At 44.5% G+C, this 22,929-nt stretch overlaps 1 protein-coding gene, 1 long non-coding RNA gene and 3 other non-coding genes across 6 annotated transcripts; 4 read left to right on the plus strand and 1 right to left on the minus strand.

The window, feature by feature from the left end:
• The first annotated feature begins 2,276 nt into the window (after positions 1-2,276).
• Positions 2,277-5,258, plus strand: LOC127555599 (uncharacterized). The gene is made up of 4 exons (XR_007952240.1): positions 2,277-2,595; positions 3,892-3,952; positions 4,566-4,640; positions 5,041-5,258. It is a non-coding gene; the product is annotated as an uncharacterized LOC127555599 (long non-coding RNA).
• LOC127558496 (small nucleolar RNA SNORA16B/SNORA16A family) lies at positions 3,462-3,598 on the plus strand. Its single transcript, XR_007952876.1, has one exon. It is a non-coding gene; the product is annotated as a small nucleolar RNA SNORA16B/SNORA16A family (small nucleolar RNA).
• Positions 4,235-4,364, plus strand: LOC127558511 (small nucleolar RNA SNORA44). Its single transcript, XR_007952890.1, has one exon. It is a non-coding gene; the product is annotated as a small nucleolar RNA SNORA44 (small nucleolar RNA).
• LOC127558534 (small nucleolar RNA SNORD99) lies at positions 4,889-4,962 on the plus strand. The gene has a single exon (XR_007952911.1). It is a non-coding gene; the product is annotated as a small nucleolar RNA SNORD99 (small nucleolar RNA).
• TRNAU1AP (tRNA selenocysteine 1 associated protein 1) lies at positions 5,038-22,316 on the minus strand. 2 transcript variants are annotated; one of them, XM_051988037.1, is made up of 9 exons: positions 22,200-22,316; positions 19,784-19,881; positions 14,494-14,593; positions 13,796-13,848; positions 13,101-13,232; positions 11,306-11,425; positions 10,266-10,422; positions 9,843-9,876; positions 5,038-5,967 (listed from the first exon to the last, which is right to left on the minus strand). In XM_051988037.1, exons 1-9 carry the CDS (start codon positions 22,224-22,226, stop codon positions 5,831-5,833), a joined length of 858 nt encoding a protein of 285 aa, XP_051843997.1. In that variant the 5' UTR covers positions 22,227-22,316; the 3' UTR covers positions 5,038-5,830. The 2 variants fall into 2 exon arrangements, with proteins under 2 accessions (XP_051843997.1, XP_051843996.1); XM_051988036.1 differs by having other exon boundaries at positions 10,266-10,428; positions 22,200-22,315.
• Positions 22,317-22,929: the final 613 nt, after the last annotated feature.

A 22,929-nucleotide genomic window follows, 5' to 3' on the forward strand; every position in this document is an offset into this window, starting at 1 on the left:
ATTTCCCTAACAAGACTTTATGTTAACTTTACTGTCCAATCCCTGTAATAAGCCTCTTTTATCAATCTAGGTTTTTGGGTTTGTAAATTCCTTTACAAAGAATCTCTGCACCAGAACCCCGAACCTGCCACTAGACCTTATCATTTAACTCCCTGACCACCAGAAACCCTAATTTCATTTTGGTTCCTTAAATCTAGACCTTATCATTTGGTTCCCTATAAAAGGGAACCCCAAAACCTAAACCTCATCATATTTTTGGTTCCCATATCAGGAGCTCTGAAAACTAGACTTCATCTCATCAGTCTGACATGGCTCTCTTCAACAATGAGATGAACCAAATCAGTTCCAATTGTTCAATAATGAAGAGAACCAGCTACACCCAGAGAAAGAACTCTGGGAGATGACTATGAACCATTACATAGAATTCCCAATCCCTCTATTTTTGTCTACTCGCATTTTTGTTTTCCTTCTCAGGTTATTTTTAGCTTCTTTCTAAATCTGATTTTTCTTATGCAGCAAAATAACTATAAATATGTATACATATATTGTATCTAACTTATACTTTAACGTATTTAACATGTATTGATCAACCTGCCATCTGGGGAGGGGGTGGGGGGAAGGAGGGGAAAAGTTGGAACAGAAGGTTTTGCAATTGTCAATGCTGAAAAATTATCCATGCATATATCTTGGTTTTTTATTATTTTATTATATTTTTATATATTATATTATATTTTTATTATAGCTTTTTATTTATAAGATATATGTTCCAACTTTTCCCCTCCTTCCCCCCACCCCCTTCCCCAAATGGCAGGTTGATCAATACATGTTAAATACGTTAAAGTATAAGTTAGATACAATATATGTATACATGTCAGAATGTATACATATATTGTATCGGACTCTGAAATAGTGTACAAGGAAATCAAAAATGCAGACGGACAAAAATAGAGGGACTGGGGATTTTATGTAATGGTTCATAGTCATCTCCCAGAGTTCTTTCATTGGGTGTAGCTGGTTCAGTTCATTACTGCTCTATTGGAACTGATTTGGTTCCTCTCATTGCTGAGGATGGCCACGTCCATCAGAATTGATCATCATATAGTATTGTTGTTGAAGTATATAATGATCTCCTGGTCCTGCCCATTTCACTCAGCATCAGTTCTGAAACCATCCTCCATTCATATATCTTGTAAATAAAAAGTTATTTAAAAAAAAAGAAAGTCTGAGACTTGAAGAAAATCTTTTGTTCTTTACTCTTAACCCTCCTGTTATCGGTTCCCTTTTTAGAAATGTAAGCTCATTGGGAGCAGGAATCGCTTATGTAATGAGGGGGTGGAGATTCATGACGTATAACTTCTGTAACATCCAATTAATGGGGAATCAGGGGCGGGACTTGGGACTTCAGGATAGGAAATAAAATGTTGCCTTTGGAGTCCGGGAGTATTGTCTATTCGTCTAGGGACGCATTCTTGCAATAATGTAAAATGAATCTTTCCCACATTCACCAGGGAGTCAGTGGAGTTCTTGGGAAGATATTTTGTTTCTGAAGTCAAGTCAAATCAAGAAGTGTTTTATTAAGCTCTCAGGGGATACAAAGGCCCTCAAGGAGCTTATGTCTTACTGTGAGGCAGTGGGGGGGGGGGGGGGAGAGGAACATTACACAGAGGTAATTCAAGGGGATCTCAAAGGGAAGACTGGGGGTGGGAGAGAGGCTGGGAAGGAGAGGACGCTGGGCAAGGTGAGCTTTGAAGGAAGCCTAGAGAGGAGGGACAGTCCGAGCTAAGACAGAGTGAGAAGATGAGAAACAGATTCGGAGAGCGGAAATAAATATATCACTGAGGTGGAATTCAAACATCGGTCTTTTTTTTTTTTTTTTGCTGAGGCAATTGGGGTTAAGTGACTTGCCCAGGGTCACACAGCTAGGAAGTGTTCAGTGTCTTAGGTCACATTTGAACTCAGATTCTCCTGACTTCAGGGCTGGTGCTCTATCTACTGCTCCACCTAGCTGCCCCAAACATGGGTCTTCTTTATCCTAAGGCAAGTAGGACAAAACCATAAGGTATTTCAAGGGCCCCACGTGGACAAAAGCAAAGGTTCAAGGTGTGCCAAGCGTGGGGCAGCTTATGCCAGGGATTACATCACTCGTCTGCGCGGTGGGCAAGAACTACAACTCCCAGGAGCGCCGCGGCGCGCGCTCTGACAACAGCCAATCACCAAGCGGCGTGAGGAGGCATGACGGGGCGAGACCAATAGGTATATAAAGGATTTCCCGAGAGGTGGTTGTTCTTTCTCTACGCCAAGCTGCTTGATGGGTCTGTGGGTATCCTCCACTTTCCGCATCCCAATAGAGGAACCCTGCGACTTGATGGATCCACGAGGGTTCCCCAGGGTGCCAGATGGAGAATTCTTGGTGAGAGCAGCAACCTCCTTTGTTGCGGAAAGGGAGACTGAGGCTTGTCCTAGAGGGGCGAAGCACACTGGGCATGCGCGATGAGAGCAGCCGAGCGCCCTTCGAAACGTCCTCCATAGGCACACCACGTGGCCTTAACCTGCGGCCGGGGAGTAACGGACGAGGAAAGTCTAAGGATCGGAAAGGTGAATGGGCCGCCGCGCCTTCTGTCCGGGATTTGGAGTTGGGAGGGGGGGCTCTTGAGTGGTGGGGTGGAAAAAACCCTGATTTTGAAGTCAGGGTTTGGGTTCAAATTCTCTCATTCAGAGTGTGGAAACGAGTCTTACTAAACCCCGTTGGGGGAGGGGCTCAGTTTTCTTCTCCGTAAAATAAAGTCGTTGGATCGGTTAACGGTTGGACCTTTCCAACCCTGAATCCTCTGGAAAAAGGGGTTTGGGAGGGCTTTCCCCTTTTAACAAATTTGTTTCTGACCGACTTAAGGCAAGTCGCTTAACTCCTGGGCCGGTTGTCTCATTTGTAAAAGGACTAGAGCTCCAAGAGACTTTAATTTCAGTAGACATTTATGAAGCGCTTACTGTGAGCCATGACACCAGAGCTAAGGAACGGGAGCTGGAAGGAGTCCTGAAACAGAACTTTGGGGATCTTTTCTCCATCCCCCAAATTTCCACACTAAAGGACGGAGTCTCCAGGCTCCACGTGCCTGGTCGTGATACTTCCTCTTTGCCTCCCTTAGGCTAAGTGGGGTGAGGGAAGCACCACAGGGGGGCCTGATCTAGCCCTCCTAATAAGATGGGGGGAGGTTCAAGAGGCATTTGGAAAATGAGATCCCAGTAGTGACTTAGGAGCACTGCATTTTAACATCCTGTGGAGAATTGGGTTGGGTAAACTAGCTAGTGGAGAGCTGCCCTTAAACACAGACCTTGGTTGGGGTCTACCTAGGGAATGGCCAGTGGATGGCATGGGGGTGACCTGCCATCATGCTCTAGGATCTGTGCTTTTGAGGGGACCAGCCTGCGGAGCTTTTGAAGTGAAGTCGGTCTCGGCCTTGCTACTTGGCCCTTATCGAAGCTGCTACAGTTCTTGCTATAGCTGTTGCAGTCAAAAAGGAGCCCAGAGTGACAGTTTCCCGACGGTCGTTGTTCTATTTAACACTGTAATAGGACAGCAACATTATGGGAAAAGACACAAGCTGCTTCTGTTAGCTGAATTCTGCTGGTGAGGAGGCATTGGCCCTCCTGACTGAATAACAGCTTTGAGAAATTGGGTTTAACAAGGTTTTAAGGGTTGAAGGGTGTAAAACATTGTGTTCTATATATTCTATGAAGACAATGGTGATGAATAGCAAAGCCTATTAACCCCATTTTCCAAACCAAGAGACCTAAGGCTGAGGGGAAGGAAGTCAGAGGACTGCTGGTACTAATACAGAAGACCCTGTATTCTGTTTTCACTCACTTCACTTGTTTTTTTCACCTCTTGTCTAGGAACATTTGATACTGACCATGAGTTGAAAAGAGGATGATATGATTGGCTTGTGATCTTCAGGTAAGTGAATTGGGTGAGAGATTTGGTCAGTCTATTGATTGCTGTCTGGCATCTGATTACCAGAGTTGTCATTAAGATGGATTTCTTGAAGCTTGAGTGGTGGATAGGTTCTGAAACCTGACTTACCAGGCTATCCTGCTTCTGGGTCCTGAATGGTATTGCTTTCACCCACCTCTTGCAAATGTGTAGGTGCCATACCACTGTACTCATAGGTAGAGCACACCACTGAGGAGGGTACCCAAACCAAAATGAACTTGGGTTTCCATTCTGAATAGTGCAAAACAGCATGTCTCATCAAGGGCTGTGGCTTGAAGTAGCCACAGGGTCTCCAACTACATGCGAGAATATACTGGAAAGACTTTGACAGCCCAGGTCTGTATATCTGTAGCTGCCACTCAACTTTCCTATATTATAAACACACCCAGGGACAAATAGGGGGAAGAAGTTAGGTGCCTCCTGCAAAGTGTCTCCATTCACTACATGAAAGATGAGACTTTGGGGTTTTTTCTGTCTAGCTGCTTAACTATTTATTGAGGTTTGTAGGACCAAGTCTGATGTTGCACGATTAGATTTGCCAGTTGAATTTCAAGTCAGCTTTATTTTTTACCCTTAGTGCTCAAAAGCAAGTCTTGAAGCACACGCCTGACAAAGATACCTGCTTGGTTTCTGCTGGATCAGATTTTATCAGGTAAGTTTCTGGGGAGCCAGTTGTCCCCTCATCTGTGCTGAGGTCCTAAAAGGGGATCCTATGGTGCATATACATAATGAGGCAGTCTTGATGGTCTTTGTTTGAACCTCTGCCAAGTAGTGTTGGAAGAGGCCTTCTACTCAGAAGGGGAAGGTACCACTAAACTTTGCAGAGTTGGGAACAGCTTACTTATAGGCCTGTTTGATTCTGCCCAAGTCAGGGAGGGATCTCGATTGGATTATAAACTGACTGGTCAAGGATGAATCTCAATCTGGTGGACATAACTTGGATGACACTTGCGGATATGGGACTGAGACCAGACACCCAATACAATTACTCATGAAGTTGGGTCCAGTTGTAAGCTTACTAATTTGTGTTTGTGCTTTCCCTCCCCCCACAGAAGCCACCTGCTGGACCTCTACAAGATATTTGGCGAGTTCTTTCAGAAAAAGCTGAAGCAAATCACTTTGGTTTTCAATTATCTGGGTATGGGGCATTGCATAAGCATGGTGCAGGGCAACATGTATCACTATTCTTCTATGTATTACTAGTTTTTTGTTACATGAAGGAAAACACTGGGAAAAACTATCAATAAAAAATGTATAAATACAAATTGAATTATTTGTGATTAACTTTTTTTCTGTGTGAAAACTGAGGTGATTTTAGGCCTGTCATTACCCCTATACTGGAAACTTTGTTACTGGACAAGAATCCAAACTCTCATACCCAACAATGTTGCGGGGCTCCTTGGAATCTGTTGTAAAGCCCTTTCCAAATAATTCCTGAACTAGCTAATGTTGCCACACAGATTATTACTCCATAAAGTTAACTTTCAAAGAGCTGGATCCATATGTTGCAACATATGCTTATACCAGAGGAAAGCTCGAAGACAAGCTTTTTTTCTAAAGGCTTTGAGACTAGTCCTTTTCCCAGTAAGTGGCTAAGCCTTTACTGAGATGGGGCTGCAGGCTTGCCACAAACCATTTTGAAAGGGAGTCCCTTTCATGGAAGAAGACTGGAAGGCCTCATTTGTTCCCCAAACAATTGGAGTATATGCTATTTAAGGAAATATTTAATTATTAAAAACTATATAAATTACATTTCAAAAAGGTTAAAAGTTTTCAATGTTCCTCATGGCCCTCCTCTTCCCATAGTCCTTGCAGAAGTGCTGAGCTGTGGGCTCAGCCAGGCTACATCACGGGAGGGATCTCTGATGACACAGTGTCCAAAGGCTGCCAGTGACAGTTCATCATGGCATCATAGAGCTCTTCACTCTGCTCCATGAACTCCCTGTTGGCCTCATTCACGTCCAGCTGGGGTGTTGGGTCTGAACAGGTAAGAGGAAGAGCATGTAAGCAGGAAATTATCTTCATGTGTAAGTGACCTTTGCAAATAAGGGCAAGATCCAACATTTCCTAACCTAGTAGGTTCTTGGCTTGACATGGGGAAAAGTATCAGGTACCCTGTGAGAAAACACTTGTGCTTTGGGAATGTCACACTTGAATTTACAACATCCTGTACAATAGGTACTGTTATGATCCTCATTCTACAACTGAGCAAACTGAGTCAGGATAAGTGTCTTTCCCTCAGAGTAACCAAATGACTATAATGTGAGGCTAGAATTGAATTCTAGTCGTCTGGCTCCAATACCCATGCTCTGTCCACTGCAACAACCTACATCATTTTTAATAGCGAATAACGAGGCACATACAATAAGCAACCTTTTAAGTTTGAAAAAAAAAAATGAATAGGGATGAAGGGATGCTGTGGGAAGGGACTGAAAATGCACCAGGAGCACTACATAGAATTCCCAATCCCTCTATTTTTGTCTGTCTGCATTTTTGATTTCCTTCACAGGTTAATTGTACACTATTTCAAAGTCCAATTCTTTTTGTACAGCAAAATAACTGTGGACATGTATACATATATTGTATTTGTAAATAAAAAGCTATAAAAAATTTAAAAAAGAAAATGCATCAGGAGTATTACAGAGAGTCAACTGGACTGGACCCATGATTTCACTGGAAGAGGGCATCCCCAAATGATGGACTGCCAATTCAGGACCACATCTTCACCATTACATTCACTGAGGACTTAAGACAGGAGGTGGTAGTCCCTGAGTCTTTCACCTGTTGTCACCAAGCAAGTATACTTGGGGGCTGGGTGTAACATGCAGTGTGATCCTTTTTTAAGTGCTGGTAGTATAACAGAAGTAAGTGTTGCCAGTGCCTGGAGTGCACTAACTCCTTATACCTCTGGGCTCCAGACCTCCCTCTCTGGCCCTGCCCTGCTCTAAACTTGCCTTGTAGATTTAGCACATGTTCTGTGTGCACTTAGATACAGGCAAGCAGGCTTTTCCCCCAACAGTCTCTGTATCCTCACTGTCTAGTACACAATAGGCACTTCAAACTTATGCCTGAGATAGCAGTGAAAAGAACACAGAACCAGGGAGTCAAAGGGCCTCGAGTTCTTGTCCAGCTCATCTCCTAAGTCATTCAGTATCACTGCAAATGACTTAAGCTCCCCAGGGATCTTCAACCTTCAAATGAGGGTCTGGGTTGGGTGATGTCCAAAGTCCCAGTAGCTATCCCAGTGTATAATGCTACCAAACCCAGACTATTCACAGCAACAAAAACTCATCTACACTGTGAGCATCCTGACAGCAGGGCATCTTCATGTCCCCCAAGTCTCTGCACAAAGCTGGTACTCAATAAATTTCTTGGTCAGTTGGCTGGTTAAACTGCCAGCTCTGGTCACTCTCAAAGCTATGAGCTTTGCCCTACAAGCATTCACTTTTCTTCAGAGCTCTTCAAGAAGACATTACTCTGGAGTGGGAGTACATGGGGTTGTAGAGCAATTACCCTCAAAAAAGTTTTTTTAAACATAGACAATGGATACAATATGTACATTTTTCTCCCCCTGAGGCAATTGGGGTTAAGTGACTTGCCCATGGTCACACAGCTAGGAAGTGTTAAGTGTCTGAAGTCAAATTTGAATTCAAGTCCTCCTGACTTCAGGGCTGGTGCTCCATCCACTGCGCCACCTAGCTGTCCCAATATGTACATTCTTAATGTTCTCCTATGTAGCAGGATAGCCGAATTCTGGGAAGTAGTGTGAGAATGAGGAAGTAAGCAAAGCAAGCTCTCACAGCTGGAAGAAACAAACTTCAGCTCAGAGAGAAGTGTCTTATCCAAGTCACTGAGCAGGCAAAGGACAGGGCCTAACCCAGAAACTACCTTTGCTTCCAGGCAGGCTCTCCCATTAGGAGACTAGACATCCAAGGACAGGCTTTACATTCCCAAAAGTACCCAAAGCCCCTATGCAGAAGGAATGAAAGCCATTTGATCAGTGGGGATGAAGAATAACAACTATCTCCAAAGCACACAAAGTGCTTTACAAATATTGTCTCAGCTTACATGAACTGATGCTGAGTGAAATGAGCAGAACCAGGAGATCATTATATATCTCAACAATGATACTGTTTGAGGATGTATTCTGATGGAAGTGGACCTCTTTGATAAAGAGAGCCTTAATTGATCAAAGATGGACAGAAGCAGCTACACCCAGAGAAAGAACACTGGCAAATGAATATAAACTGCTTGCATTTTTGTTTTTCTTCCTGGGTTATTTATACCTTCTGAATTCAATTCTCCCTGTGCAACAAGAAAACTGTTCGGTTCTGCACACATATATTGTATCCAGGATATACTGTAACCCATTCAACATGTAAAGGACTGCTTGCCATCTGGGGGAAGGGGTGGAGGGAGGGAGGGGAAAAATCGGAACAGAAGTGAATGCAAGGGATAATGCTGTAAAAAATTACCCTGGCATGCATTCTATCAATAAAAAGTTATTTAAAAAAAAAAAAAAAAAGCAGACAGAACAACCAACAAACTATTACAATAAAAAACAAAAAAACAAAAACCAAATATTGTCTCAGGAGCAGAAGGTAATGGCAGGCAGGTCCTTGTGATTGGGAGTACTTCCTGCCTCAGTCACATTCTTAAATTCCTAGATTCCTTGGGCTGCCACTTTCAGGAGGTTTTTCCTCTCAGGGCAGCACTCTCTCCCTTCTGAAAGTACTTTAAGTTTACTTTTCTTTGAGGGAAAGGCCAATAATACACCTGGCACATTGTATACAATTTTGTTTTTTTTGAGTGAGGCAATTGGGATTATGTAACTTGCCCAGGATCACATAGCTACTAAGTATCATGTTTGAGGATTTGAATTCAGGTTCTCCTGACTCAAAGGCCAAAGCTCTAAATCACTGTATTACTTAGCTAACCCCACACTTGCCTTCTTAAGAAACATGTTACTGTGTGTATGTCACTCTTAAGAACTCTTAATCAAGCATAATTGGAGAGGACCAATGGTAAGGACAATGCCAGCCTCCTTTGGGAGAGGAGAGAAGATGTATAATGGGACCCACATTTGTAGACATGGCCAACACGAGAATTCATTTTGTCAAATTGTGCTTACTTGTAACAAAGGTTTTTGGTATTTTTTCCCTTTGTGTGTGTGTATGGTGTGGGTGGGGAAGTTTGATAATTGAATGAAATAAAATCTAAGACTTGTTCATGAAGCTTTAAAGAAAGAACAACCAGGAGAATGACATACACACATAACTAAAATAATATTAAGTTAAAAAAGCACTAAAAAGAAGTTCAAAACTGAATATAATGACCAATCTCACAGTTCCCCCACTGTAATGGGTAGAAGTGGGGGGGGAGGCACCTCAGAAGAATGCTGCAGACACTGGCAGCCCCCATCACTGTGTTATTGGTCTTTGGTCATGTTTGGCAGGAGCTGTCTGGGGTCCATACCTCTAGCAGGCAAGTGGGGAGAGGCCTTGAGAAGGCTGCAGAGTTTGTGAGTTTGGCCTTCTTGGGCCTCAGCTAGGAGCAGCTGTGTTAGGACTGTGGGCCTTCTCAGCTCTCCGGCTTTATGGCCATCACCAGGAAAGGACAAATTTAAGGTTTGGGGTCCCTGGCTGCTCGATCCCTTCAGCCGAACACCAGTGAAGTAAGCACAAGGAGTGAGTAGCACAGTGTAGGGTCTTGAAGTCAGAAAACCTGAGTTCAAATTCTGACTCCACTAGATGTTTAATTTGACTTCAGAGAAGAAAAAAGGAGGACATAGTTGAGGCCGTAGAAGAGCCTCAGTCAGAAAGGGGCAAGCATTTCAGGGAAAGAAGCACCTTACCTTCCAATGCATCATCACCAACTTCTTCGTATGTCTGTCAAAGGGAGATGGGAGAGGCAGGTGAGGGCCTCCAGGAATCCACAACCACTACTAACAAAATGGGGCCCTTCAGGACTTTGGACCCCATCGTCAACACTATTGTCAATTCTAACTTTATTAAAGAAACTTTGGATCACATTTATGTTGCCAGTGAAAAGTAAATGAAGACAACCATTTAAGATGCAGGAATCACATGTGGTCACCAGGAAGAGAACCAGATGGCCTGTTCTGTCTTGAACCAGGCTTTCTTACCCCCTGCTATGTGGTCATCTGCTTCTCTACAGAGACCCTCCCATCCTCCCACTGGTTCCCCCCCAGGGCTGGCTGATGGGCTCCCTTGTTCTGCACACCCCTCTACCCCCCCACCCCCCGAGCCAGAGGTACCTGCATGGTGCTCTGGGTGTAGCCGTACTGGGGATAGCTGTAGCTGTAGCTGCCGGTGTTCTGGTCATAGCCCCACTGTGCGTAGTAGTTCTGGTACTGCTGGTAATACTGGTTGAGGCTGTAGCTGTACATCTGGCTGTACTCCAGAGGCTTCACTCTGTTCCTTAGGGCACAGGGATGGACAAAGCTGACAAGCCTCTGTAATTGCCGGCCCCAACTCTGGACCTCTCCCAGGCCAGAGTGCCCCAGGAGACACTCCTTATGAAGGAGGCCAGGCCAGAGTCTGAGAAGGGACCTCCGAGGACATGGAGGCTAGCCCTTTCGATCTGAGAATGAAGCATCTAAGACCTTGAGGACGGACACCTGTGCAAGGTCACACAGTAGTCAGGGATGAATCCTGGCTAACTGTTCCTTCCTTCCCTTCAAATGTTTCAAGCCATTCCTCCAACTGGGTCAGTCCTTGCCTACCAACAGCCCTTCCCCCATCAGGCTGGAAGTCTATTGCCCAGGCAGGTCAGAAACAAATGCCCAGGAAGGAAGGCAGCACCCCACCCCCAGCCCTATCCACCACCTGAGATGGAGAAGAATCAGCACCCTTCTGCTCTGCTACCTAAAAAGCCTGGTGGGGAGGAAAGGGGAAGGAGGGCACTGGGATCCGGGAAGGTGAGTGTCCCTCAGGCTGACCAGCCAGCCATGATCCCTTCTCCTTCCAAAGCCCAGGCTCAGGCTCCCCGCACCAAATCTCAGGCTGGTTCTGAAGAGTGAGAGTTTGGAGCTTCTAGTATTCCCACAGCCTTGAGTGCAGGAAGGCACTCCTCAGAGCAATGAAGACCCTTGCAGCCAGTCAGTGGGGTGTAGGGTACAGCACGAGGGTCCGCTTTGGCTTTGCAGGGCCCAGGTTCAAATCTGGCTTCTGCCACTTACTTGCCTATCTGTGTGATCGCATTTTGAAAGGAGGGGGCTGTGGGTCTAAATGATTTCAGAGGTCCCTCCCTAGCTGAGGGGAATGCCAGGACCCCTCCCTCAGGCTCCGGACTTACGCTTTGGGAATAGCCACGCTCAGGCGCACTGGCTTCGAGCCCAGCCCCACTGCCCCTTGGCACTCAGTCAGGGCCCGTTTCTGTTCCAGCTCGTCTGTGAATTTCACGAAACCATAACCCCTGGAAAAAGAAGTGTCAGCTCAGTCCCAGGGATCACACTGGGCCATGCTCAGGTCCTCCCAGGGAAATAGGCAGGACTGTCAAAACCATGGAGGATTCCTGAGCTAGGATCTGGAAGAACTCAGAATCTCCTTTCAATCTCCCCTCATGCTTTGCCTCCTAGCCTGGCCTTCCCCAGCCATCTAGCCATCCTCCCTGGAAAGGCCTCTGCCCACCTATCTAGCCAAATGTTCCCCAACCTTCACAGCCAAGTTCAAACCCCAGATCCCCAAGGAACCTTTCTGGCTTCTGGGTACAGAGCTCTCTGCTTCTCTGACATCACAGCCTAGCTCCCTACCCCTCTCCCTGGGCACTGTGTCACACACACTGCCTTGTGACCTTCTTGCCCCTGATCTAGCACTTTTTAACCATTTCAAATGTCTTCTACTTTTCTGTATTCCTCTAAGGTCTAATACAGAGTGAGGGGCACAAATTCTCACTGAATAAATGAATGAGGGTACACAAGACACGCTTCTAGAAATGCTCTCTATGGTCACCATACTAAATGTAGCCTTGGACTTGAACCTGTGGGGAACCTCTAACACACCAGAACCAACCAACCAAGAACTATGCTCCCAAGGAAAATGGGTACAGGTACAGACATCTGTATGATAACCTAGAGTGTGGAAAGACATTAAGGTCTGGTGATTTTCTGTGGCCTCACTCTACAAGCAGGATTCAGCTAGTTCTCAAACTCATGCAACCCCTTCAGGGTATGGAAACCCACCAAAAAAAGGAGGACTCCAAAGGTGCACAGCAAGAATGAGTCTACAAAGGGAGGGCTAGGACTGCAGCTCATCCCTTTGAAGATTTCTGCCCTGAGGCTTTAATGCATTCCTCTTGCCCTAGACCCAGTGGCCTGCAATCCCCACTTTAATTGTGACAAGCCAGGATAGAGAAGATGTTCAGAATAAAGGGGTGTTTCAAGTGCCCCAAAATTCCACAGCCACACACATGTCATAAGAACAGGTTGACATTCTCTCTCTCCAGGACTTTCTTAACATGAGTTTTTATCAGGAAACTGAGGCCCAGAAGAGATAAGTAATAGGTTGAGGAAAAACTGAGGTGCAGAGTCCCAGGATGTCGGATAGGGAAGGATCAGTTTTCTCATATTAAAGACAAGAGGAATGAACTCTAGAGAAAGACATCATCAGCACACTCTTTAGAGCAGCCTCACAGTTTGGTGGCGTTGGCTCTGGGAGATGAAGGGAACCAGGGCAGCAATGAAAAAGGCCAACCGCCATGGACTGCAAGCTAAGAAACCAGGATTCAGTTCTGCTGGCTCATTGTGTGACTCTGAGGAACTTTGATTTCCCTATTCCTCCTCTAAAATGAAGGCCTCAGAATATACCACCTGGAAGGCTCCTCCCAGCTCTGACATTCTGTGAAATCCATTTGATTAAACTCAGCAAATCAAGGAGGTTATATTTACAAAAGCCCTATGGAGTCTGGTGCTTTATATGGAGCCCTGTGTACCTCCTCCCAGCTCAGAGGCTGAAGGCCCTCACTGCAGGAACCAGCGTTCAGCCCCCTGAGCATGTCCCCTTCTGACTCTCCTCCTTTTAACTCTCTCCAAAATTCTGACAGCTCTCCCGAAGAGGGGAACACAGGGCTGGAGGGGGGTGGGCAGCCTTACTTAGAGATTCCTGCCTGGTCCAGGACCACCTTGCCTCCTCGACACGAGGGGTAAACTTTAACAAAGAATTCGTAGAGCATGCCATCATCCACGTCTGGGCTGAGGTCCCTCACAAAGAGCGAATACTCAGGGCTGAGGGAGAGAGAAGAACACAATTCAGAAACGAAGAGCAGGAGAATTGCTCAAAAGAACCTTGTCTAGCTAATCCACTCCAGTGTTCCCTTTCTTCTGGGCCTAGAGGGAAGACTCCCCTGGTCACTGAGGAGACCCATCCTCTGCTCAGAATCAGTCACAGCTGTCACTGATGTCACGGTCATCCCTGGGACGCACAGGAATGGAAACCCCACGTGGACTGGTGTGGCTATGGATAACTTGGCAGGGTTCCAAAGGGGAGTGACTCAGGAATCCTGAGCCCAAAAGGACTTCTAAAAGCTACAGCCTCTTTTAAAATTTATATTAAGAGACCATGTTATGCCCTCCCCCCACTTGCTTGGTATTTGCATTTGTGTGCATGCATGCACGTGTGTATGTGTGTGTGTCTTTGTATGAGGGGATACAAAAAGAAAATATGGACCATGACCGCAAGGAAGAAAAAAACTGACAGCTAGACATGGTCCCAGCCAGACATTACCTAGGGCTTGGCCACCCTGTGGCCACCAGAACAGGGGGTGGCTCTGGGGTCTCTCCCGACTCACCTGTTATCGGGTTGTTTCCCATAAGTGGCGTAGTTCAGTTTAAAGCGTTTTGCCTGAAACAACAGGGCAGGGTCAGGAATGGGTCACTCTAGGGCCAAACAACATTCAGAAGAGGCATGAAATAACCATGATGTACTCACTGGTGTGCCAACTCGGTACAGCGTGGGGTGGTGCAGTGGAAAGAACCCGGGACTGGGGAGTCAGGAGACCTGGGTTCAAGTTCCAGCTCCACCACTTACAAGCTAGGTGACCTTAGGCAAGTCAGTAAACCTCTCTGAGCCTCAGTTTCATCATCTGAAAAATGGGAATAATGACACTTGCACTCCCTATCCTAGAGGGTTGCTGTGAGGAACAAAGGAGATCACAGAAAGAAAGCCCTTCCTCAGCATCCTTGCTGTTGCCACCTATGATCAACAGCTGCCAGAAGTTGCGGGGTCCAGGGTTGGGATCCCTCCTCCAGCACTTACTTACTGTGTAGCCCCAGAGAAGTTGGCTAACCTCTCTGAGCCTCAGGCCCCTCTAAAGCTTATCCACTTCCTGGTGGGCCAGGTGGGCCTGCTGGGGCAGAAGACCCTCACGGGTCAGCACTAAGATGCCTGAGATGCCCTTGGAGCACCACGCATCCTGGCCTACAGGTCATGTCTATCCTGGGACCTCGAGTCTCACTCAGGCTCCTGGGACAAACTCATGATCCTTACTGGTGTGGCTCCGGGGAGGGGTTTTCCATTTATTTTATGCAAACACTTCTCAGCAGTGGCCAGATCGGCAAACTCCACAAAGCAGTAGCCAGCAGGGATCCTGGAGAGTAAGAGAGGTGAGATCAGGGTTAGGACAGGAAGCTTAGTTCCTCAATTAATGATCTCTCAGGCCCTAATTGAAAGTGTCCAAGAAAAGCCTGGATGGAGGTGGCCAGAGGACATACGGTCAGCTCCCAGCCTGGCAACCTGGAATCCGGGGAACCCGGAGCTTCTGGTCTGCTTCTTCATGTATAACCTGGACAAGGTGCTCATCAAGACCCTTTCAGCTCTGAATCTACAATTCTGTGAAAGGGAGCAGGATGGTCCAGTGAAGTTCCCGCTGGTTACCCACTGGATTTCTTCTCTTATATAATTTGATGGGTACATCAATCAATGTACATCCCAATGTACCACAAAAAGTGTTTGTTGGAGGGCTGCTTGGGAGGAGGGAGGGCTCCCTCTGGGAGGGGAAATGACTTGCCGAGAGTCACAGTCAGGTCTGATTTGGGACTTCCTGACATTGGCTAGAGTGATGTGTAGATGGGAAAGACAGGAATTAGATATGTGATTATACTGATCTCAGATGAGAAAACTCTATCTAACCAATGGAACACACTTTTCTAGGGACTTCCAGGCTTGGGAAGCTGTCTAAAACAATAAAACATAAGCAGATTGGCTCACAAATCAGTGTTAGTCTGGTCTCCCTCCACTGTGACACACTGTTTCTCATCCATACATACATATGGATACATATTCTTACATACATAAGAATATTAACATTAATGTTGGTGGTCATGGCAAGGGAAAGGATGGCAAAATGAAATCACAGAAATTTCCCACACAAGAATCTCCTCAATAATCTCCTCAGTGGAGACTCTGTTTCAATACCCAAATGATGGAATGCTCTTTATCTCCCAAGGCATCTGTAACCTGTAAATTTTAACTTAATCAGTAATCTTGGGTGAAATCATGTCTGGCAGCAGAGGATCAGAGTTGGGAAGACCTTCAAAGCTCATTTCACCCATTCATGTACCTAATCACAACTCTGCTACAACAAATCCAACCACAAGATCATGAATCTAACTTGCACCAAATATTTGCAGGGAGGAAGAATCCACTCCTTCCCAAGCCAGGCTGTTCTGCTTTGAGACAGCTCTGCAATTAATATGCTGGGGCCTGTTAAGCTAAAACCTGTCTCTTTGCAACAACCCCCAATTGTCCCTTGTTCTGTCTTCTGCATCCAAGTAGAAGTCTCATTCTTCTTTGCTATCACTAGCCTGCTCCCCTCAGTCTTCAAATGATCCCTATGTGGTCCTTGTGTGTGATCTCTAGTTTCTGGTCATTTCTTTGCATAAACTCTTAACTGGTAAAGGTATCTTCTTCAAAAATGGAAACTATTTCTAGTCATGTGAAAAGGTGCTCCAAATCACTATTGATCAGAGAAATGCAAATTAAGACAACTCAGAGACACCACTACACACCTCTCAGATTGGCTAAGATGACAGGAAAAGATAATGGCAAATGCTGGAGGGGATGTGATCTTGAGCAAGTCACATTATTGGTGGAATTGTGAACAGATTCTGCCATTCTGGAGAGCAACTATACTCAAAAAGTTACCAAACTGTGCATACCCTTTGACCCAGCCATGTCTCTACTGGGCTTATATACCAAAGAAATTATAAAGGAGGGAAAGGGACCTAAATGTGCAAAAACGTTTGTGGCAGCCCTCTTTGTAATAGCCAGAAACTGGAAACTGAATGGATGTCCATTAGTGGGGGAATGGCTGAATAAGTTGTGGTATATGAATATCATCAAATATTATTGTTCTGTAAGAAATGACCAGCAGGATGATTTCAGAGAGGCCTTATATGAACTGATACTGAGTGAAATGGGCAGAACCAGGAGATCATTATACACAGCAACAAAACTCTTCAATGATCAATTCTGATGGACGTGGCTCTCTTCAACAATGAGATGATTCAAACCAGTTCCAGTTGTTCAGTAATGAAAAGAGTCAGCTACACCCAGAGAGAGAACTATGGGAAATGAGTGTAGATCACAACATAGCATTTCACTCTTTCTGTTATTGTTTGCTTGTATTTTTGTTTTCCTTCTCAGGTTTTTTTTTTCTTTCTAGATCTGATTTTCTTGTGCAGCAAGATAACTGTATAAATATGTATACATATATTGGATTTAACGTATTTAACATGTGTTAGACTACCTGTCATCTAGGGGAGGGAGAGAAGGGAAAGAAGGAAAATTTGGAACAGAAGATTTTGCAAGGGTCAATGTTGAAAAATTACCCATGCAGATATTTTCTAAATAAAAAGCTATTAAAAATAAATAAAATTAAAAAAAAAAAAGGTACCTTCTTCAAACAAGGCACTCAGAAAGAAAGGTCTCCAGGTATGTATCTGGCCACCACAAATTAAAGCAGGACTATCATTTCCTTCCTCCTGAATATGAACTCTAAACAATGCAGCCTAAGATCAATGAGCATTTTTTTCTGCTTGCCACATTACATGGTTAAGTCACATTGTACTTGCAGTCCCCTAAGAGCCTCAGAGCTTTTTTACATGAATTGCTGATTAGTTATACCTTTCCCACCCAACTTTGTACAGATCATTTTTTTCAGCTATCATTGCACTTTAAGTTTTGCAAAGCACTTCACAAATATTATCTCATCTGATCCTCAAAATAATTCTGGGAGGTAAATGCTATTATTATCTCCTTTTTACAGATAAGGCAACTAAGGTAGTCAGTGATTAAATGATTTTTACCAGGGCCACATAGCCAATAGTTAATAAATAGCAAACATTTATATAACACTTATTATGGGCCAGACACCACGCTAAACACTTTTAAAAATATTGTCTTATTTGATTCTCACAACACTCCCAGGAGGTAGGTGCTTTTCCTCATTTTACATATGAAGAAACTAAGATAAACAGGATTAAGTGACTTGACTAAGGGGTCACAAAGTTATTAAGTGTCTGGGGCTGACTGAATTCAGGTCCTTCTGACTCCAGGCCCAAAGGTCTCTCCCTTCAACTATCAACCTTCTAGCTACAAAGTCTTATGCAAAGCTTTGAAAAGTATAAAGCTCTGAAGAAATTATTCAGTTTAAAATTGGAAGGGAACTCGGGAATCACTCTTATTTGACAGCTGGAGAAACTGAGGTCCAGAAAAGAGTAATCACTTATTCACTTAAGGTTTCCCTTCTCTCTGTTCTGGTTCTATCTGAGAATGCTAATGGAAATGAAAATGGCTAAAAGGCTATAGGGACTAGTGGAGGACCTGAGTTCAAATATGATGCATACTACCTTTGTGATCTTGAGCAAGTCACTTAACCCACTTGTGACTCCATTTCCTCATTTCAAAACTGACAAGGAAAAAAATAAAATGAGAGAATTGGCCTAAATATTCTGAGGTCCTATCCATCTTTAGATCTATGGTTCTGTGAAGTTGCAGACAGGCAGATTTCAGTTCAATATGAGGAAGAACTTCCTAAATATAGTTATTCAATCATAATGTGCTTGTAGGGTAGTGAGTTTCCTGTTACTGGAGATCATAGGAAATAGACAGTTTTCTGAGGAAAAACCCAATAGCCAGATGAAAAAATGCTCTAAATCACTAATACTTTAGAGAAATATAAATGAAAGCAACTCTGAGGGACCACTTCACACCCACTAAATTGGCAAAGCTGACAGCAAAAGAGAATGACATGCTGGATGAGCTGTGTGGGGAAACAAGTATATTCATAGACTACTGATGGAGTTGTGAACTGGTGGAAACCTTCTGGAGAGCACTTTGGAACTAGGTCCCAAATGAGCCATTAAAGTGCATATCAATGGGCCTAGTAATACCATCTGGGGTCTATGCCTCAAATAAAAGAGAAAACGACCTATAGGTCTAAAAACATTTATAGTAGCTCTTTCTGTGATGGCAACAAATTGGAAACTGAGGGGATAGTCATCAACTGGAAAATGGATGAATAAGGTATATGATTGGGATGAAATATTACCATGTTATATGGAATTATGAAGGGGATGGTGTCAGAAAAACCTGGGAAGATTTGTACAAACTGAAGCAAAGTGAAGTGAGCAGAACCAACAGAACAATTTACTTTGTAGAACAAACTACTTTGAAAGGCTTAGAAACCCCAATCAACACAACAGTCCACCACAATTCCAGAGGATTCATGATGAAACATGTTACCCAGCTCCTGATCGAGAAATGTCTCGATGACAGACTCAAGAGTTGGGATTGGAGTATCTTTTTTGGACATGGCCAATTTGAACAGAATGAAAGCAAAGGGAGAACAGAATAAACAGATGGGAAATTCAGTTGGCAATAATAATTGGGAAAAGAATTTTGAAACTAGTTTCTCTGATGAGGGCCTCATTTGTCAAATGTATAGGGAACCGAGTCACATTTATATATATATAAGAAAAAGCCATTCCCCAATTGACATTAATTGATCAAAATATATGACCTATGCCCAAAGGGCCGTGAAATCACGCATACCCTTTGATCTAATAACATCACTACTAGGCATGTATCCCAAAAGAGATTAAAAAAAAAAAAAAGGCCTATATGTACAAAAATATAATAGCTCTTTTCTCAGGGCAAAAAATTGGAAATTGAGGGGATGCCCACTAACTGGAAAATAACTGAATAAACTGGTATGTGATTATGGTGGAATATTATTGTCCTGTGGGAAATGGTGAGCAGGATGTTCTCAGACATGGCCAAAGTATGAATTGGTCTCTAAGCAACAGGTCTGGGCTCTTATCTATGCAGAATTAGGCTCAAACAGTAAAAGTTTTTCCACAATATGTTTCAGTGGGAGTTTTAATTTCTTTGCTTCTTCATTGGGAGTGTATGTGGGAGTAGGGAAGTAGGGGTGTTGATTTGAAAAAAAGTTCATAAAAAATTAAGTGAAACAGAGATACAGCTTGGTGAAGATAAAAGGGAGAGGCTTGGATTCAAGTTCCACCTCAGCTGTTTGCTGACTGCTTTAGTGTCCTCTGACCTCTTTGAAGAGTAGTGGTGCAGGACGGGGTAAGAAGAGACCTACCTTTTCAGCTTTGACCACACTGATCCATTTTGCTTGAGCCTATTCATTTATTACAAAGGAGCGTTCTACTAGGGAGGAGGAGTGATTGGGAAGTGATTTGGATGTGAGAAGAGAACATCAAGAAACCACTGCAGAATCCTCATAACAGAAGCAGTTTGCAAAATACAGTACCCAGTGAGGCGGTTGCGGATGATTTTCACACTCAGCACAGTCTCTCCCATGGTGGCAAAGGCTCTCGAGATAAAGTTCTCGTCCATGTAGGGTTCCAGCTACAAGAAAAGCAGCACTGTTAGGAAAACCAAAGGGGAAATACCCCCTATTTCTCCTAAGGCCCTTTCCCTCCCATTTTTTCCCATTCTTCTCTCATTCTCGCACCCCTTAGTAGCAGAGAGAGGCCAGGCCTGCCTTATTCAACACTGCCATGGACCCAACTTCTTGGAACATTCCTCATTTGAAACATAGAAATAATACCTGAAATGTCTACCTCCCAAGACCAAACAGACTTCAAAACAGGAATCCTGATTCTGAATCTCATTTTTAAACCTTACTAGGTGTGTGGTCCTAGCAAGCTCATGCTAACCTCTCCTAATCTCAATTTCCTCATCTGTAAAATGGGTCTAATTGCTACTTTACAGGCTTGTGCAAAGGATCCAATGAGAAAAAGTAAAGTATTTTGTGTGAGAATTAAAGGAAACAGCTAACCTATAAAATAGTTTATGAACTTTCAAACTCTGCCTCTTTTTGAGGTTCAGGTTAGTACCATCTCCTACAGGAGGCCCTCTGGGTTTCTTCAGTTATTAGTGTCTCCTCTCACATTTTATATTTTCTTTGCATTTACAGACTAGTAGTCATCTACTTCCTGTAGAATATAAGCTTCTGAAAGGAGTTATTTCTCTTTCAGCTTCTAATTCAATGCTTAACAAATTCAATTAACCAATTCATCAATCTGCAAGCATTTATTAAGTGCTTACTATGTACTAAAACAAAGTAAACTCATCAAAGTAAACAAAAAGACAAGTAAACGTATCCTCCTCAGAGAGTTCACATTCCTCAAAAAATAAATGTTTTTTGGTCTTTTTTTATATCACCAAAATATCTTCCAGTATTCCCTTTGCTCCCCCCTCCCAGAGAACTAGCCTGTATAACCAAAAACGTATTTAAAGACAAAAAAAAAAAAAAAAAAAAAAAAATCAGCCTTCACAAGGGTGAAGGATCTAAAAATATATTCATTGTCTGCAAAGGAGTAGGTTAAGGGTGTGTTTTCATCTCTTCTTTGGCGCCATGTTTGTGCTTTGTAATTTAATAATATTTTAACATTTTTGGTAGTGATTCTTTCCATTTTCATTGCTGTGACTTTCCCGGCTCTGCTCCATTTATCTTGGATTTTAGCAGTGCCACACACGTAAATTAGCTCATTGGATAATTGCGATCAGCATGCAGTGACTGGACCAGGGTCATCTGGACTCAGGCTCTCTATGCACCCCGGTGCTCCTCACCTCTTAAGGCTCTGTAATATTTCATGCTAATATCCTAATCACAATCACAGACCACAATGTGCTTAGATTCTTCTCCAATCGATGAGCAACTACTTCTCCTCCCAATTCTTTGATGCGGCAAAAACAGTGCTGCATAAATAGCTGGGTGTTTGTGGGGACCTTCTGGGGATGTAAACCTTTCAATGGAATCTCTGGGTCAAAAAGGTTTTAGCCCCTTTGCATTAATTTCAAATTGCTTCTCAGATGGAATGAGTAAGCCAAGAAGCTCACTTTCTAGCAGGGGAGTCCGGATGTAAATAACTAGGCACGAACAGCAAGGAACTAGGGGTGGGAGGACAGAGAAGGAAAGTTTCTTGCAAACGTGGGACTGTGCTATCTTGAAAGAAGCTGAGGAAGCTAAGACTCAAATCAAAGCTAAGACTCTCTGAGGAGGGCAACTGGGCAATGACCAGGGGAAAAGGTCTGGAGTTTGGACACGCAAGTAGGTGGGTGAGGGTCCTCTGCGGCTGAAGGATAATCATGGATAAATGCCAGAAAAGACAGGAAGGGGGCCAGGCCTTGAGAACCATTAGGGTTCTCCCCAGGAAAGTAGGCACTGTTCGGTTTTCTGGCGCCAGCCCGCCCCATCTCTCAGGACATTGCCTGGAATACTGTGGGTGTTTAATAAATGCTCCATCCCGTATACAGTAAGCATTTAATAGATTCTCTCTCTGTGGACTATTATAACTGTCAGAATGCCACCTACATCTCCTTGGGACGAGCATCCTTCTTTCAGGCGCAAGGTCCGGAACTCAACCCTATTAATCCGAAAATCGTTAATGGACAAGGACAGTAGGAAGTGCGACCCAAAGTCTTTTGCACTCATTGCCACAAGAGCCCATTTTACAGAGGAAGAAGCTGAGGCATGGAGAAGACTTAAGAAGGAAGAGCCAAGGCAGAGATTCGAACCCAAGTCGCTCCCATCCCCCAGGCGACTCTCGGCTCAAAACACCACCTACTGAGGGGGAGCCCCTGACACCCTATGCCCCCGCACCCAGCCCGCCCACAGCTCCGCCCGCACACCCTCTGCCTGCTCATGCGTGCTCACTTACGTCCCCCATCCACAGAGAGGCCGCCATGCCCGCGCGACCCCGCGCGGCCCAGGGCTCTCGGAGGCCGAGGCGCCGCCCGCGCACGCACAGAGCCGGTCTCCGCCACTGAACATGCGCTGTCGCTGAGAGCGCATGCTCAGCCCTGACGCCCGCCGTAGTTTCCTCGAGCGGGGAGGAGGCGGGGCGAAGCCAGACTCTACACCGAATAGGAGGGGCCTGGATGTTCAGAGGCTGACCTTTAGGGGCGGGGTCAAGCTTCCATTTCCGGGCGGGAGGGTTAGAATGTGTAACGGGTTGCGCGCATTTTGGGGGCGGGACTTGGAGAAGATTCACTGAAGGGAGTGGCCCGTATAGGCCCCTTGATCCTGGGTGGGCAGATCGAGGATGGCTGCAAGACCTGGCGAGGATTACATTGGATAGCTCCTGGCATGATCGATACATTTTTTTTTTAAATTTTGGATCTATAACAAACGTCAAATAACATGGGCCTTTCCAAATATTTAATATAATAGAAAAAGATGATAGGAGGGTGTTCATGAAATTGCAAGTGTATTAATTGCCTATTATCTACAGCTGGCTTTTTCTTCGGTCCGCCAGGGAGCGGCATAGTGCACAGTGCTAAATCCGCATCAGAAATACTCATATTCCTGAGTTCAAATCCAGCCTCGGATACTTACTGTGACTCTGGGCAAGTCACTTCACCCTGTTTGCCTCAGTTTCCTCATCTGAA

This window comes from Antechinus flavipes, chromosome 3 (assembly GCF_016432865.1).
Source record: "Antechinus flavipes isolate AdamAnt ecotype Samford, QLD, Australia chromosome 3, AdamAnt_v2, whole genome shotgun sequence".
Taxonomy (NCBI): Eukaryota; Metazoa; Chordata; class Mammalia; order Dasyuromorphia; family Dasyuridae; genus Antechinus; species Antechinus flavipes.